General features: G+C 33.8%; 1 protein-coding gene across 3 annotated transcripts in view; it reads left to right on the top strand.

The window, feature by feature from the left end:
* The window catches only part of LOC149786411 (synaptotagmin-7-like), a 555714-nt gene that overhangs the window by 453468 nt on the left and 85387 nt on the right, over positions 1-16859 (top strand). For all 3 annotated transcript variants that reach the window (XM_089976842.1, XM_089976843.1, XM_089976841.1), the window contains exon 4: positions 8715-9111. In XM_089976842.1, the coding sequence (XP_089832968.1) occupies positions 8715-9111 (397 nt within the window). The remainder of the gene's footprint in view (positions 1-8714; positions 9112-16859) is intronic.

Raw genomic sequence — 16859 nt, 5'->3', positions numbered from 1 at the left:
CAATAAATAACTCAGAAATGTGCATTAAAAATGCATAGTTTAACTCGCAGAGAAGAAAATCAAGATAATGTGTGCATTTAATGATGTTTTAAGGAAACTCTATGGAAATATTTGTATACTTCCTGTGATAATGATTTCCGGAAGGGACATACTGTTGGGAAGTCCCTTAAGTTTAGACTAAGTGATTGTGGCTAAATTTAGTGATGATTCAGGCGAAATTAGGGCAAATTTGTCATGCTCATATTCATTGTGTGAGGAAGGTGAATTCCTAGAACATAATGAATCTTAAGAAAATTCTGCTCGCTGAGGTTAGACAGTACCAATTTAAGCCCCAACAAGACGAGAACATGACCGATGACCCTAAAGAGAACATGCGCATATAATGAGGCTGAGTAGCACTTGGGCTATTCATTCTGGTAATGACTATTATCATTTTGGCAATTATTATTATTATTCTTTAGTTAATGTTATTTCAATTTCATAATGAAAAGAGAAGGACATGAATTTGGGTGAAACTTGGATGTCTTCAGAGTCGATTATATTGTGGACGTGGCTCATCAGTAACTAGTGGTGTTGAAAAAGTTAACCACTTAAGACTCAGACTGTGAGAGGTGTAGAAATAAATACTTTATTAACTTTATGACAAGTTTGTTCTTTTAAACCGTGATGAAATGCAGACCCCGAATGTACTTTGGGTGTAATTGTTTACTACGCTCCACAGATAGTAAAATTGAAGAATTTTGTTAAAAAGAAAAAGCAATCATTGACCTGGTGTATCCAGATGTTCAGCAAGTATATATTTTCTCTGTGGGTCTAGGTGTATAATACTAGTAGCCAAGGAAGTATACATATTTATGGGGAAACAAATCTTGAGAATAATAATAATAATAATACATTGCTGATTATTGTTATGTTACAGTATTGTGTTACAAAAGGAAAAACAAAAGTCTAACCATGCATCACATATACATATATATCATACTTTTACATGCAAGAACTTCTCATACATTTTACCCACAAGTTCGCTCTGTAATGCAATAATGAATGATGGAGTGTATTTACCATGTATATTGGTGTACCTGTGAAAATTGCAGCAGTAAATAAATAGTCAAGAAGTGTAGATGCTGTAAAGAGATTATGATTTTGAATAAGACTGAGGAGGTCAGAGTGGATTGTATCATTGGTCATCCAAGATTTCATAGTTTGCTTGGATGAATAAATATGTCCTGGAAGCAGCATACAGTTCCTACATTCAGCAGTATGGAAATTGCAAGGAAATCCTGTCTGAATACATGAACACTTACTTGTAGGCAAAATATTCTTACAGTAGTTATGGTGCCACTATCAGGGTCAGTTTTGGGACAAGTGACTGCTTTATTTGCATGTAAAAATTATGCTTAAAATTCCTTTTCATAAAATCCTTCCTTTATTAACAAAATGTATCAGTACTATCACTTTACTTGAGTGTGGAAATTTTACCCAAACCTTTCATTTTGATAATAGGTCATGCTAAAATCATTTGTCCATTATATTGGAAATTCTCATGAAAATTTTTGTTATTCTCAGCAATTTCAGTTCTTGAACAGACATTAAAAACATGTTGCTGTTTGTTCATGTTCACATTTGATTCATTTAGCTTCCTAACACTGGTTGTAGTAAAATCTAATTTTATACTAAAGGCATTGACTCTGAAAACATGAAATAAGTAACAGAAAACCAGGAAACATGAAATAACATAACTTTATTAAAGTTACAAATTTGATGTATATTCTATTTTCAGTCATAATAGATACATGGCTGCATAGAGGTGGCACTAACTGTCAATCAAATGACTACAGCTTCCTGACCACTTTCTCCAGCACTGCCATCAATTCTTCAACATAGTGTGAAAAACATTGTTACCTCATTAATTCAAGAAACTGAAAAATGTCATCCACTGCCTATATTCATACTGACAATTTACCAAAGAGAATTAATGGAACTGAAAACAAGACTTAATTAGTATTCAATTTAACATACATATAAATCAAAGTTTAATGAATGAATGAATAATAATAATAAACATAGAACTGTTATATTACTATATGTGTTTGTATATGAGTTTTATCGAATGGTATCATTCAGTGTAATAAAAATTGCAATATCTACATAACCTTGGCTATATGTCACACATCAAAATACCATGTGGCTCTCATATTCTCTCTGATCCATTTCTGTTCTGAACCTGCCTGTCTGTAATAACAGTGTCCACCTCCACACTGTGGTTCTGTATTTAAACATGCCTGTCTGTAATAATAGTGTCCTCCTCCACACTGTGGTTCTGTATTTAAACATGCCTGTCTGTAATAACAGTGTCCACCTCCACACTGTGGTTCTGTATTTAAACATGCCTGTCTGTAATAATAGTGTCCACCTCCACACTGTGGTTCTGTATTTAAACATGCCTGTCTGTAATAATAGTGTCCACCTCCACACCGTTGTTCAGTATTTAAACATGCCTGTCTGTAATAATAGTGTCCACCTCCACACTGTTGTTCTGTATTTAAACATGCCTGTCTGTAATAACAGTGTCCACCTCCACACTGTGGTTCTGTATTTAAACATGCCTGTCTGTAATAATTGTGTCCATCTCCACACTGTGGTTCTGTGTCTGAACATGCCTGTCTGTAATAATAGTGTCCACCTCCACACTGTTGTTCTGTATTTAAACATGCCTGTCTGTAATAACAGTGTCCACCTCCACACTGTGGTTCTGTATTTAAACATGCCTGTCTGTAATAACAGTGTCCACCTCCACACTGTTGTTCTGTATTTAAACATGCCTGTCTGTAATAATAGTGTCCTCCTCCACACTGTGGTTCTGTATTTAAACATGCCTGTCTGTAATAACAGTGTCCACCTCCACACTGTTGTTCTGTATTTAAACATGCCTGTCTGTAATAATAGTGTCCACCTCCACACTGTGGTTCTGTATTTAAACATGCCTGTCTGTAATAATAGTGTCCACCTCCACACTGTTGTTCTGTATTTAAACATGCCTGACTGTAATAACAGTGTCCACCTCCACACTGTTGCCCTGTATTTAAACATGCCTGTCTGTAATAATAGTGTCCACCTCCACACTGTTGTTCTGTATTTAAACATGCCTGTCTGTAATAATAGTGTCCACCTCCACACTGTGGTTCTGTATTTAAACATGCCTGTCTGTAATAATAGTGTCCACCTCCACACTGTTGCCCTGTATTTAAACATGCCTGTCTGTAATAATAGTGTCCACCTCCACACTGTTGTTCTGTATTTAAACATGCCTGTCTGTAATAATTGTGTCCATCTCCACACTGTGTTCTGTGTCTGAATATGCCTGTCTGTAATAATAGTGTCCACCTCCACACTGTGGTTCTGCAGTTTTTTTATGGCTCTTGAAAGTCCCTCTTTCTCCGTGTCATAACTACTCTTCACTTCATTGATCTGAAGAAAAGAGAAAAAAATGTGTTGAGCAAAATTAACAATTCTATTTCTTGAAATGTGACATTATCCGTACATAGCTTAAATGTGTTTACCAACATTTTAAAAATGGATTTGTGCATAAATAACATTGAAAAAGTAAACTCATTTTGTTGCATGAGTGTCATGTATGAACACTGACAAGTACATGAAAGTTTGCAATGCCTTTGCACCTTCTCTTTACTTACTGGACATTTCCTTCAGAACCTGTGTAGTAGGTGAAATTTTATACTTTTCTTCTGATCATTGTAGTTTTCATGCAGATGAGGATATCTCATGAGTATGTGTACCATTTAAAGTATATCATTGCTAAATAATAACAAGTATACAAGTGCCTGGTCTGCTGAGTCAAAGTATCATATCAGTCTGACATTGAACAGCAATACTGCATGATGGTATATCTAATCCCTGTAATAAGAGTATGAAAAATGTATTTCATGCCTTTGCAGTAGATATGATAGGCACACATGAAGTCTTTTGCATGTCTGTACAATAGTTGACGAATGCCCCAAACCTTTTGCTTACTTATATATATGTGTATATGTGTGTGTGTGTGTGTGTGTGTGTGTGTGTGTGTGTGTGTGTGTGTATATATATATAGAGCAGTATTAGAAGGTAAAATCTTTACATGGACAGCTTTAAAATATTTTTAAAAATTCCTTTTTACTATGGTTCTGTACATATTGTGAATAATAATACTTTACTCTCCACACTGAATGGACGTTAGTATTCACACTCAGAAGCAATGGGTTGTGGGTTTGACTCTGACCTAGACCAGTATCCATTGACACAGTTGTGTATATTCTGGCAAACATGGTAATTTACTCCCAGTGCCTCAACACGTAGGGTAATTAGCCTTTACAATTAAACATAATCAATACATCAAGTATTCACAACATGTTGTCTTTAGCAGAAAACGTGGTTTTGTCATTATTAGTATTGTTGAACAGGCATGAATTAAACATGGGCATGCAAATGATGTTTTTCGGGGGGGGGGAATAATAATGAGGGAGTGGGCAAAACTAAAATTCAAAGGTCACACACACACTGGGTTTGAGTCTCAGATTCGGCCAATGTGGGTATGTGAGAAAGCTTGCCAGTAGCTTCTCGTGGGTTCGTGGTTCTTTCCGGGGTTTACCCGGGTTCTTCCTCCACCATTAATACTGGCTGCTATGTATAGCCTATTGTGTGATGAAAAATGGCACTAAACCTCACAACAACAACAACACACACACACACTCATCATGGTAAAGCAGGATTCATTTTGGAGGGTAGGGGTGGGGCTATTATGGTTTGCAAACACCCTCCCACTAAAATCACCCTCTCCCATTGATCATTCTTTTGCTAGGTTTATTTGTGGCAAGGTGTAGGGGCTGACAACCAATAACATAGTAAGATAAAGATGTATAAATATTTTACCCTCACTAGCTCTTGCTTCTGTACAAGCTTCTCTCGGTCTGCATTTTGTTAGCCCTGTCGTAACCCTTGGTTTTTGATGATCTGGTGTTCACGGACTCAGTTATCTGGTGAGAAAACATGCTTGGTACTGCATTTGGCAGGAGTCATCTGATGGTCATAATACCAAGTGACTCTTTAATTTTATAGACGGTATCAAAATCATCATCTTTCAAGTGGTTACTGCAGACTATCTCGCCTGTCAATGGTCGGATAACATTTGGTACCATCTACTGAATGCAACTAAGAACGAAAGTAGAAATGTACAGTTCCCTTCAGCAAGTCACTTCCGCTTTGTCATATAGACATAGAACACAATTAATTTTACTATGTTCTCTATATTTGTTTCTCAGTACTGACCTTTCCACTGTGTGACAATCAATACAAACCATATGTTAATCTAAAATATCTTCAAAGATGACTTCACGGTGAAATTCTTGTCAAAGGTTGACCTGCATTTTTTTGAGAGGCTGGACTGTCAACAGAGCAGCATGTAAACAGAACACAGATTTCACTTCCGGATCATCACCAAGGCCTTATTACTCACTGTGCACTGTCGCCGAAATACACAAGGAAAACCACACCCTGAGCTCATATTCTCAAGAATAAACAATTACCTTTAAATCCCTACCAAACATGCATGAATATCACTCTTCTATGACACCAAAATGAGAGAGGTAAAAAATGTTCTAAAAATAGACTAGAACTACATTCATGGGTGACTGATTGTGACCTGATTCCTTATAGAAATTGCAGAGTGCGAAATCAGCTAGGAACATTTTTCCATGTGCGATACAAAAATTGTTGTTTTTTGGTCATTATTTTCATTAATGATGAGGCATTTGACATAATACCATTAAAAATCACATCTACAAGATTAAATTTATCATATAAATGAAAGTTGTGTGAGTACACTAGTAGACCTTTAATGTCTGGATAGGTGATGTGTAGTAGATGTGGAATTCCCTACAAGCCTTGAATGCATTGTCATGGTTGGGGAGTGCCAGGTTGTTTCACTCTACCCTGCCAAGTTGACCATGCCCTGGCAAATATCTGGAGTGGTCTCCAGATGTACAGTCATTCTAGGGTTTGGGCTACATTGATACCACAATGATTTTTAATAGTACAATGCTAGGATTTAACAAAAATTAACTGTTTGAAAGAAAAGTTGTTAAATGGCACTTTAAAATTTCAGCTGTAAAACAAACAAACAAAATAAGCAATAGCATACACAGTAATTAACCATTATTTTGGAATAATTTTTTTTATGATGGTTTAATTATATCATCTTTGAAAAATAATTATAAGAAGGGAAAATAGAATTCAACATTAAAGACAATAAAAGGACCCCTCTGATGATCATTTATGACTTTATTGATCTCAAGGTCTTTCCATCCTTTAGGATAAAGTTACCAGTACAGCGTACATCTGCCCTTAGCTCCTTTTTGTCTCATATGTACAGGAAAGCTGTTGGTTTCTTTTTTGTCTTACATGAATAAGCATGGTGGGAATAATGGGATCTATTAGATGCAATAATGGGAATAGGGAAATCCTAGCCTAGGGTCAGATTTTATTTGAAAGAACAAAGCTTAGAAAATGATGGATTATTTCCACTCATTTCTCACATGGAAATAGTATTGAAAAAGAAAGAAAAAAAGGATCAGGGTGGATAAAGCTTTGGAAATACAGCCTGTTTTCTTTTATTTTTTATACGTCATTAGAAAAGCATGCAAAGTTTGATTTATAACAAAGAATTTGTTTTTTTCATAAACATTGAATACTGTTTACAGACCAGCAGAATGTATCTTTTCAGTGTTAAAAATGAAAGAAGCAATATTCAGACATTGATGAATCGTAGGCACAGTGTCATCATTTACAGTGTCATTGAGTGCAATTATTTAGGAAAAGCATATCCCACATGACTTTCTCACATGTGCAAACCATATAACACATACAGGAATGGTAGAAATAGGTATTTCTGGCAGTTGCAGCATGATTCTGAAAATGTTAAAATTTGTTTATGTATTTGTTGTTTGATTTTTTTATTTTTTTTAAATTTTATACATCAACACATGGATTTAGTATACTCTGTTTCCATGGCACACTTTTTTCCTATAGTGGATTGTACCCTGCTGTCTGTAATTGTTTGTACACTATAATTCATTGTTCACTATTATTGGACAGCTAATGACCTAATTAAGTGGTTAGAGAATTCACCTCAGATGTGGGACTCATCACAGGTTCGAAATCCAGCTGAGTAATACCAAAGACTTATAAAAATGGTACTTGCAGCTTCCTCGCATGGTGCTCAGCATTAAGAGGTTAGTGTTAGGACTGGTCAGACTGGTGTCAGGATAATGTGTCTGTGGGGGACATGATGTTATATGTCTGTGGCATGATGCCCAGACAACACTAAAAACTGCAGACATCATGAATTTAAAAAAAACTATGATAAGAATCCAAATCACACACAGAAACATTATTATTTTATAAATTTTAAAGTCATAAATCATAATTATTGATCTGTAATTTTTTCGTTACAGGAAATGTGATTTTATTAAGATTTTTCTGATAAATGGATAAGAATCAGCCAAATATTGTAATTAAATATTGTTACCATTATTTGTTCACTTCAAAAATCACTAATAAAAAGTGTTCATAAAATTACAGACAGGCAGTGCAATTAAATTTTGCAGACTTTGATTTATAGCACAAGATTTGGTTTACAGTGTAAGATATGGTTTACAGTGTAAGATTTGGTTTACAGTGTAAGATTTCGCTTACAGTGCAAGATTTGGATTACAGTGTAAAATTTGGCTTACAGTGCAAGATTTGGTTTAAAGTGTAAGATTTGGCTTACAGTGCAAGATTTGGTTTACAGTGTAAGATTTGGCTTGCAGTGCACAATTTGGTTTACAGTGTAAAATTGGCTTACAGTGCATGATTTGGTTGACAGTGTATGATTTGGCTTACAGTGTAAGATTTGGTTTAAAGTGTATGATTTGGCTTACAGTGTAAGATTTGGTTTACAGTGTGTAAGATTTGGTTTACAGTGTAAGATTCAGTTTAAAGTGTATGATTTGGCTTACAGTGCAAGATTTGGTTTACTGTGTAAGATTTGGCTTACAGTGCAAGATTTGGTTTAGTTGGCTTGCATTGCACAATTTGGTTTACAGTGTAAAATTGGCTTACAGTGCTTGATTTGGTTTACAGTGTATGATTTGGCTTACAGTGTAAGATTTGGTTTACAGTGTATGATTTGGCTTACAGTGCATGATTTGGTTTACAGTGTATGATTTGGCTTACAGTGTAAGATTTGGTTTACAATGTATAAGATTTGGTTTACAGTGTTACAAAATTCAGAAATATGGTTAACACACAGGTATCTTAAGTTCTGAAATTAAACCAATCAAGGAATAACAGACAACATGATACTATGTATGTGATGACATCATGAAAGCAACTCAGTGGTAATGTGATAATAATAATACCATTGTGATTGATGACCTTTGAGGTAGAAGAGCAGTCAAGTGTAGTGGTAAGATCGGAATCTCAGTACATAAGTGTTTTATATCTGAAAACTCTATATGTAAATATCACACCTGATAGGTGATATGTAAATATCAAGCCTGATAGGTGATATGTAAATATCAGGCCTGAATGGTGATACATGTATATAAATATAAAGCCTGATAGGTGATATGTAAATATCAAGCCTGATCAGCGATATATAAATATCTTCCTCTTTTCTGCAGCCTCTTGAGTGTAGCCCATCACAAAGGTCAGCACTTTATGAGAAATCCTCTTCTTCAAACCAATCCGATGAAGGAAGAGATCTATGGAAAGGGGTTCGAAATTTTGCTGCCAATTTTTTGGATGAACCACCCGAGGAAAATGCTGTATCACAGCCTGTAGTAGAGGGAATTGACTATCGTCTGGGCAAAATTCAGGTAGCATTAAGTTACGACTTTCAAACTTTGACATTAACATTAAAAGTACTACAAGCCACAGGTCTGCCTGCAAAAGATTTCACAGGAACAAGTGACCCTTATGTTAAGATTCTCTTGTTGCCGGACAAGAAGCACAAGCTTTTAACCAAAGTGAAGAAGAAAAATTTGAATCCAAGATGGAATGAGTGCTTCCTTTTTGAAGGTAGGTGCAATTTTTCCACATATTATCATGTGTGTGATACTTCTCAGTTTCCCAAGAAATTCACATGTATTAATCATGATTCCCAGCGATTGTTTTTTTCCCTCCATATCTTCCTGTTTTTGAAACCTTAAAAAATGTTTTTTTTAAGCCACCCAATAGTGCATGTAGAAAACCAGTGCCCTATGATTGTGTAAAATCATGTCTCAAAACAAGCTCAAAAAATCTATCAAATGTCTTCACACTTAAAAGTATAGTCTTGTAAACCTGTCTCAGACTATTTCCTTTAATTTCTGAAGGTGCATTCATGCAGAGTGCTGTACTTGGTTGTTGGAAAAAAATTATTTCAGTGGGTGAATATTGGCTCACAAACATTTTCAGACTTTGTATTATATTGTGGAAGGATGGAGCATTGTATAACACAGCCATGTCATTTCAATCGATAGTACAATTAATTATATAAATATTAATCCATAATAAAATTAATTATATAAATATCAGTCCATATTACATTTAATTATATAAATGTCTATCCATAATACAATTCATTAGTAAAATATCAATCCATAATAAAATTTCAAATATGGAAGAGACTTGATTGTATTGGCTCAAAAATGAGGCAATAGGACAGAAAGGATCATAAAACATTGAATGTAAGACACTGTGGTTTATTCTCTAATATCCAGCTATAGACTGTCTTTCAAATATATTTTACAGACATTAATCACTGATGGCTTGTAAATAAAGGTATTAACCCAGTCTATAAAGTCAGTTAAAGTTTGTGACTGTACAAATGTTAGTGATTGAAAAGTGTGTGTGTGTGTGTTTTGGATTTTTAACATAGCTTTAAAACAATTTCAGTCATATCGCTACAATGTCTGCAGTGTGACAGTTTATAGTGATGTAAAAGCACTGGGGCATCATGCCACAGACATGTAGCATCACGTCCATACCCAGTCACATTATCCTGACACCAGGCCAACCAGTCCTAACACCTTAAATCTGAGTGCTAAGCATTAGGCAGCTGTTGGTACTAATTTTATAAGTCTTTGGTATGACTTGGCCGGTGTTCCAACCCGTAACCTCCCATAATCGAGATGGATACCCTAACCACAAGGCCACCAGAGCAGTTAAAATACAAATGTCTGTACCTAACATATAATCATTACCACTCCAGAATTATATATTGTTTGCAATATACGCCAAAATTAAATACTCCCTGATGCTGCTGTACTTCACAAAGTAAATGTTGACCAGATGCTCTGAAATGTATTTTTCTGGATTTTGCTTTCTTTGCTGAAAGATTATTGCTTCCTGAATCACATCATCCAAAGATTCCTTGGACATATTGTCAGAGGATTCCTCTGACATATCATCCAAGGATTCCTGGGACATATCATCTGAGGATTCCTCTGACACCTCCCTGGCATAAAACATCAGACCGAGAATGAAAGCAAATATTACAGAATATAAGAATACTTTTTATTTTTTATTTTTTAACACATACAAATACAATTTTGAAAAGGTCCAAATATCAAGAATGCCCATAAGGTTCCTTTAGTGACAAATTGTTCATTTAATTTTGAAAATCCAGCCATTTATATCCTGGTTTCTTGATGGTTTTAGCACTTCATTGATTTTCTTGTTTACCATCACCTCTTTGATACTCTGCCATTTCTTTTGGATCAGTCTTGCAAAAAAAAATATTGGTTAAAAATATAAAATGTGATGACTTAATAAAACAAACAGTATGCATATAATATAACTGTTATTGGCAGCCTTAAATTTACAGATCATGTTTGGAATCCTTTAATTCTGAAAACAAGGTATTAAACCTGAAAATGTTATATTTCTATAACAGACTTTTCCATGAATCTGGGACCATTCTAAGTTGTTGGTAACAAACACAGTCAAGATTATATTCTGTTCCTGGCTCAGTGCCTTACGCGTTCAAACTTATGTATTCAATCAATTATAAGATCCTGATGCATCCCTTTAAAAACATTATTAAAATTATTCATAATTACTATCTTATTATTTCATTGTACTATAATCAACCATAAAGATATGACACATAGCTTGTTGCTTATAAAGTTTTTAGAAAGTTTGAAATTGCTGCATCTTTATCTTACCTTGGGGACTATTTTGGTGTTACCGTCTTAGTCAATCTTAGTGGTTTATTTTGTTGCTATTGTCTTATCTGTTTTTGGTGGTTTTGGTGATTGTGGATTTGCATGTTTACTTGTTTCAAGTTTAAATTTAAAAAAAAGCAAACTCATTTCAAATAATATGCAAAACATTCCATACCAATTACTAGTGATGGGAATGGATTACATGGGAAAAAATGCATACACCCATGTTTATTGTTGAAAAATAATGTGGTTAGGCATGTTAGCCTTTAAAAATAAAAATAATAATCACTTTAATTATGTAACCTCTTTATAAAGTTAAGAGATCACTGATGCTTGCATTTATGCAAATTCATATGCAACAGGTGAAATAAAGCATGAGATCGGTATCATGGATGCCATAATTCCTTTTCAATTAGACAAACAAACGAAATCCAATTTAAATACTATTTAATATCATCAACATATGACATGCATGAGCATTAATCATTTTAATATGGTGCACAAATTTACACCCAAAATGAAGGGCATATACTATCCGGGTTTGCAAGGTCTATAAAGTTGTTCAACAGTGGCTATCATGTGATGTCACGAATCACTACCTCGAGTAGAATGCAGCTGCAATTTCAGACAAACACATAATACTATGGCAGGCCAGTACAATTATTTAAATTATAAAATACTGTACTTAAAGAAAATGGATAAAGTAATATAGCTTTTCATTAATATACTGAAACAAGAATTAATCTGACTGATTGCTTTGCAGATTTTCTTGCTGCCTAACAACCTATATGCATGGATGTTCTGTTCTATTCTTACATGTCTTTAATACTACTTATAAACCTATTCTTCTGAGTACATGCACTGTAATAATTATGTACACAGTTATTTTAAGATACATTTTTGACTCATTAAATATTTTTCAGATTTTATTGTTCTTTTTACAATTGTAAAATATGACTTCATTTTCATGTTTAATAATACTAATAAATAATTAAAACCATTATTCTAAATTTAACTAATGTTAATGGGTTAGTTTGCTTTACACTTTTCAAATTGGGCATAGTTAAATAATTTTTATCATTAAAATGTATTCTTGTAATTCACTTCCAAAGATTTACAACTGAATCGTACAAAGATAAAATTAGAAAAATAAGAACAATAACAAGAGTTATTATTATTATTATTATTATTATAATTATTATCTATCATATATCTTTGCAGGGTTAAACAATGCGTAGAAGCAGGAACACTCATTCCATTTTCCATACCATTATTTCACAACAATTATGTTTAAAAAATCCCTCTTCAACAACACACACAAGCTACCAATGAGATCAAAATGAAAACAACAGTCAGGTTTACTGAACGCTGTACATGTTTCACAGGCACTTGATTCCAGGGTAAACTAATGTGTACACTCACCAATTAACACTTAACGTGTTAATTGGTGAGTGTACACATTAGTTTACCCCAGAATCAAGTACCTGTGCTATGAAACGAGAGCCAGTAAATGTTCTTACCTTTTTCAAATTTAGTGTAATATAATCAAAAAGAAACAAACATACCCCAATCCTTCCAATAATTCCTTCAGTACTCCCAAAACACAGCAACCTTGCCAACACCAAATCGCCAATTTTGTAATCTTCTGTTGCCTCTCTCAGCTGAACATTATTTAGGAAGCTAAGAACATTTTTGGTAACAGGATTATCATATAAATAATGCAAACAAATTCATGGCGATTGATGAATCCATTCCTTTATAATTCAAGTTTTCACAGACCAGTTTGCTCTCAATGGACCACTTTCAAATTTATTCTTATGGCACATACAAGATTGATTGATGAATTGGCTGCTGTGACTGGATAATTCCATGCCCTGCAACCAATGGAAGAAGGCAAAAAAAATATTTCCTAGAACTTTCCACAACTTCTCAGTATTTTTAAAATTTAAAAGCAGTCAAAAGTAGATAAGCACCTGCTATGTGTATTACGTAGGGTCCTTCAATAATCTCAATTTTTTTTATAGACAAAATTTTCTCCCAGATTCTGATTATTGCCGACCAGAAGTGCCATATCGGGCACACAAAAATATATATATATATACACAGAACCCAAACCATCTACCTACCCTTAGTTTAAAACCAATGCATTAGGAATTACACATGGGGTGGGGTGGGAGTGGTTTTATAAACATTACAAACAAAGGAGGCTTTAACAAAGCAAAGACATTATCAGTCTTTTTAAGACAAGCAAAGTCAAGAAGCAGAATTCATTTACAGTTGCTTTGAGAAAAAGAAATCTATTGGAGAAAGAGCTATTGAAGTTCAGAGATACCTCCTTCACAGATAAACCTGCCATGTATTTGCAGTTGGCAAACTATTTGTGTCCAAGGGAAATGTAGAGGGAAGAGTTCATCTTCAAGTGTTAGATTTAGCTGTATAAATTAAAATCTTTATCAACTACAAGTACACTAACACAAGCTTGTGTTTTTTACTTTGATCCTTTACCACTCACAATTTAGCTACAATTTAACTATTGACATATATTTTTACTTGATCACTGAAAGGATAGATGTGGCTTTGCAAAGCTTAAATGAGGATTACAAATGTTGCCTTTTTACTTGGAAAATATCTTTTACAGTACCTTGTTTGTATACATTTCATGAATACTTGAACTGTATATGAAGTAATTGCAAATAAAAAATCTTACACCTGTTTAAACTCAAAGTGAAAACATTGTTCAAATTTATGTCATCAATAACTTTGGAGGTCCTTTTTAATTTTATTTAAACATCAAAAGCCAACTTTCTTTGTAAAGTTTAATATTTTTAAAAGCCCCTAATGGATTATATGTGCTTTTGTTGTCAGAAAACAGAATCAAGTGTTTTATGCATTCTTCCCAAATCATTTTGAAAGGGATTAAACTTCAGTATAACTGTGCTTATTATCAATTGTCATATGAAAAATTATAATTAAAAATAGTGCTATGCCAATCATCCATGCAATTTTTGTAAGACTCAGTTGTATATTTATAATTATTATTCTTGTAAAAAGTGACAAATAAACAATGCCATGCAATTTTTCAGAAAACATTTTACACTAATGTTGTTTATCCTTCTAAACTGGTACTTTAAATAGTTAATCCTTTAACTCACACACAAAAACAAATTTAAAGAAAAATGTCATGTGACCCTTTAAGCATTGAAGATTTTACTTTAAATACTGTTGTTAGAAAATATATTTTACTGTTGTCCTGTGTGGTTACAAGTCATTAGAATTGGGACCATGCACTGTGTTACACTAACATGATTGTATGAAGTGATTAAAAGTATATCAATGCTACGAATGTTTCTAATGGGGTGGGGATTCCAGCATGAATATAGGCTTTGGTTCTTTATCTCATACTTTTATCTCCATGTAAATAAGATGTGAAACCAAAATATGTGATCATAGCTGTTTGGCACCGTGTTGCCTGAACTGAGATGGTACACTGTAAAACCTATATCAATCAATCAACATTAATTAAGTCAATTATTTTAATTCAAATCCTAGATTTGTTAGTTGTTTTGGTAATGATAAACATTATTCATTTTAACAAACTGTAAAAATACTTTATGAATAAATATATAGAAATCTCTAATTGCACAATTAAAACAGCTGACCAAGTCCATTTTTGAGCTAAAAGTTTTCTAAGTCTACATTTCCGAGCTATGTCTAAGCTAAAAAATGAGTAAGTTCTCATGTCCACGGCTTTGTCCAAGGTATTTCCTGTGTTTTTTTAATGTACAGGATAATATCCAAGGTTTGCTTATAAAACCTTGGGGAAAAAATATCACCACTGTCCGAGGTTTCCTAGGTTTTCCTAGGAAAACCATGCAAAAACCTCAGATGTCCAAGGTTTTAGGTAAAAATTCCATGTATAAACTTGGAACATGTATAGCCAGGACAGTAGTGGACACTTCTATAGTAAGGATGATTATTTCTTCATATTTCCTTGACCAGTTTTGAGATAATCAGCCTTCCACAAAACTGGAAATTCAGCTATGTGTTAGCAACAGGTAATGTATTACTGTATTAAAAATGTAGTTGGTGGTGGGGGGGTAAACTAATTTTAATGATGTAATACTTACCTGTTGCTATTGCCACATTCCCTCCTTCCACCGCACATTGATGTCCAGTCTACATCATTGGAAAAACAGATGAGGACTACACCTGGGCCAGTGATGAATGACTGACTTAAGATCTTTTTGGATGTCACCCTACTGGAAAGATAAGCTACTTAATAGTAATAGTATTGTGACATTAAAATAATGTGTCATTAAAATAGTATGTCATTAAAATAGTGTGTCATTAAAATAGTATGTCATTAAAATATTGTGTCATTAAAATAATGTGTCATTAAAATAGTGTGTCATTAAAATAGTGTCATTAAAATAGTGTCATTAAAATAGTGTGTCATTAAAATATTGTGTCATTAAAATAGTGTCATTAAAATAGCATGTCATTAAAATAGTGTCATTAAAATAGTGTGTTATTAAAATATTGTGTCATTAAAATAGTGTGTCATTAAAATAGTTTAACCATCATTACATTTTCCTTTCTGCTGCATGATAAGTTAAATTTCCTTGGCCTAATTTCATCAGACTTCATAGGAAGACATTACTTGTGCTTCGTGTTGATTCTAAGGCTGATCATTCAAAGGTTAAGGTCACTGTGTCCAACATTTAACTGTTGTTGATTTCTACTGATAAAGCAGAGGTTCCTGGATGCAGTTTTCCACAAACTTCATTGGTCATCTACACCTGGGTAGATGTACTTCCCAACTGATTCTTGGATTCGCGATGAAAAAGGTCAAGGTCACTAGAGCTAATATTTTGGGCTCCATGTGATCTGTTTTTTCATGTTTCCCACACAGTGTGTTACAGGTTTATAGTACAATTATAAAAGAGGAAGAGCACCCACCCACCCCATTGTCAGAGAAACATTGATCATACTGGTGAAGGTTACAGAACATGAAATTGCAAAATTGTGTTAATTCTATATTTGTAATCATTACATCATTTGGTGGGATGAACCATTTGTCTGACAGCTATTTTCCAATTAACTACAGATAGTATTTCCTAATGATAGCCTAATATCCCCAGGAAATGTATCAATCAGCTTGGAAAATATACTGTCTGTATCAGGTCTAGACAAGTTTGGATTCTTTCATATTAGTTGTGCCACATTTTATGCATTTTCTCTGCATTATGATATTCAGTCTTATTATCATATTTAACTATCCAAGTAATAAGCAAGTTGAAGGTGTCAGTTTTACGTTACCTATTTTTTTTATTCCTCTTGTATATCAATACATTTTTGTTCCCATTTTATTGAGTATCAGATTAGTTTCCTAATGAGTTTGGTCATGTATAATGCACATTTGTCAAATGCAGACACTGTAATGTAGAGCCTGATCTACCAATACACACAAGTCATTTACCAGTAACTGCAGATACTGTGGTGTGTAGACCCAGATCTGCCATCACATACTAGTAATTTACCAGTAACTGCAGATACTGTAGTGTAGACCCAGATCTACCATCACATACTAGTAATTTACCAGTAACTGCAGATACTGTG

This window comes from Sinohyriopsis cumingii, chromosome 12 (genome assembly GCF_028554795.1).
Source record: "Sinohyriopsis cumingii isolate HCF-2022 chromosome 12, ASM2855479v2, whole genome shotgun sequence".
Classification (NCBI taxonomy): domain Eukaryota; kingdom Metazoa; phylum Mollusca; class Bivalvia; order Unionida; family Unionidae; genus Sinohyriopsis; species Sinohyriopsis cumingii.
Note: the sequence above shows the minus strand (reverse complement) of the source record. Positions and strands in the feature narration are given on the sequence as shown.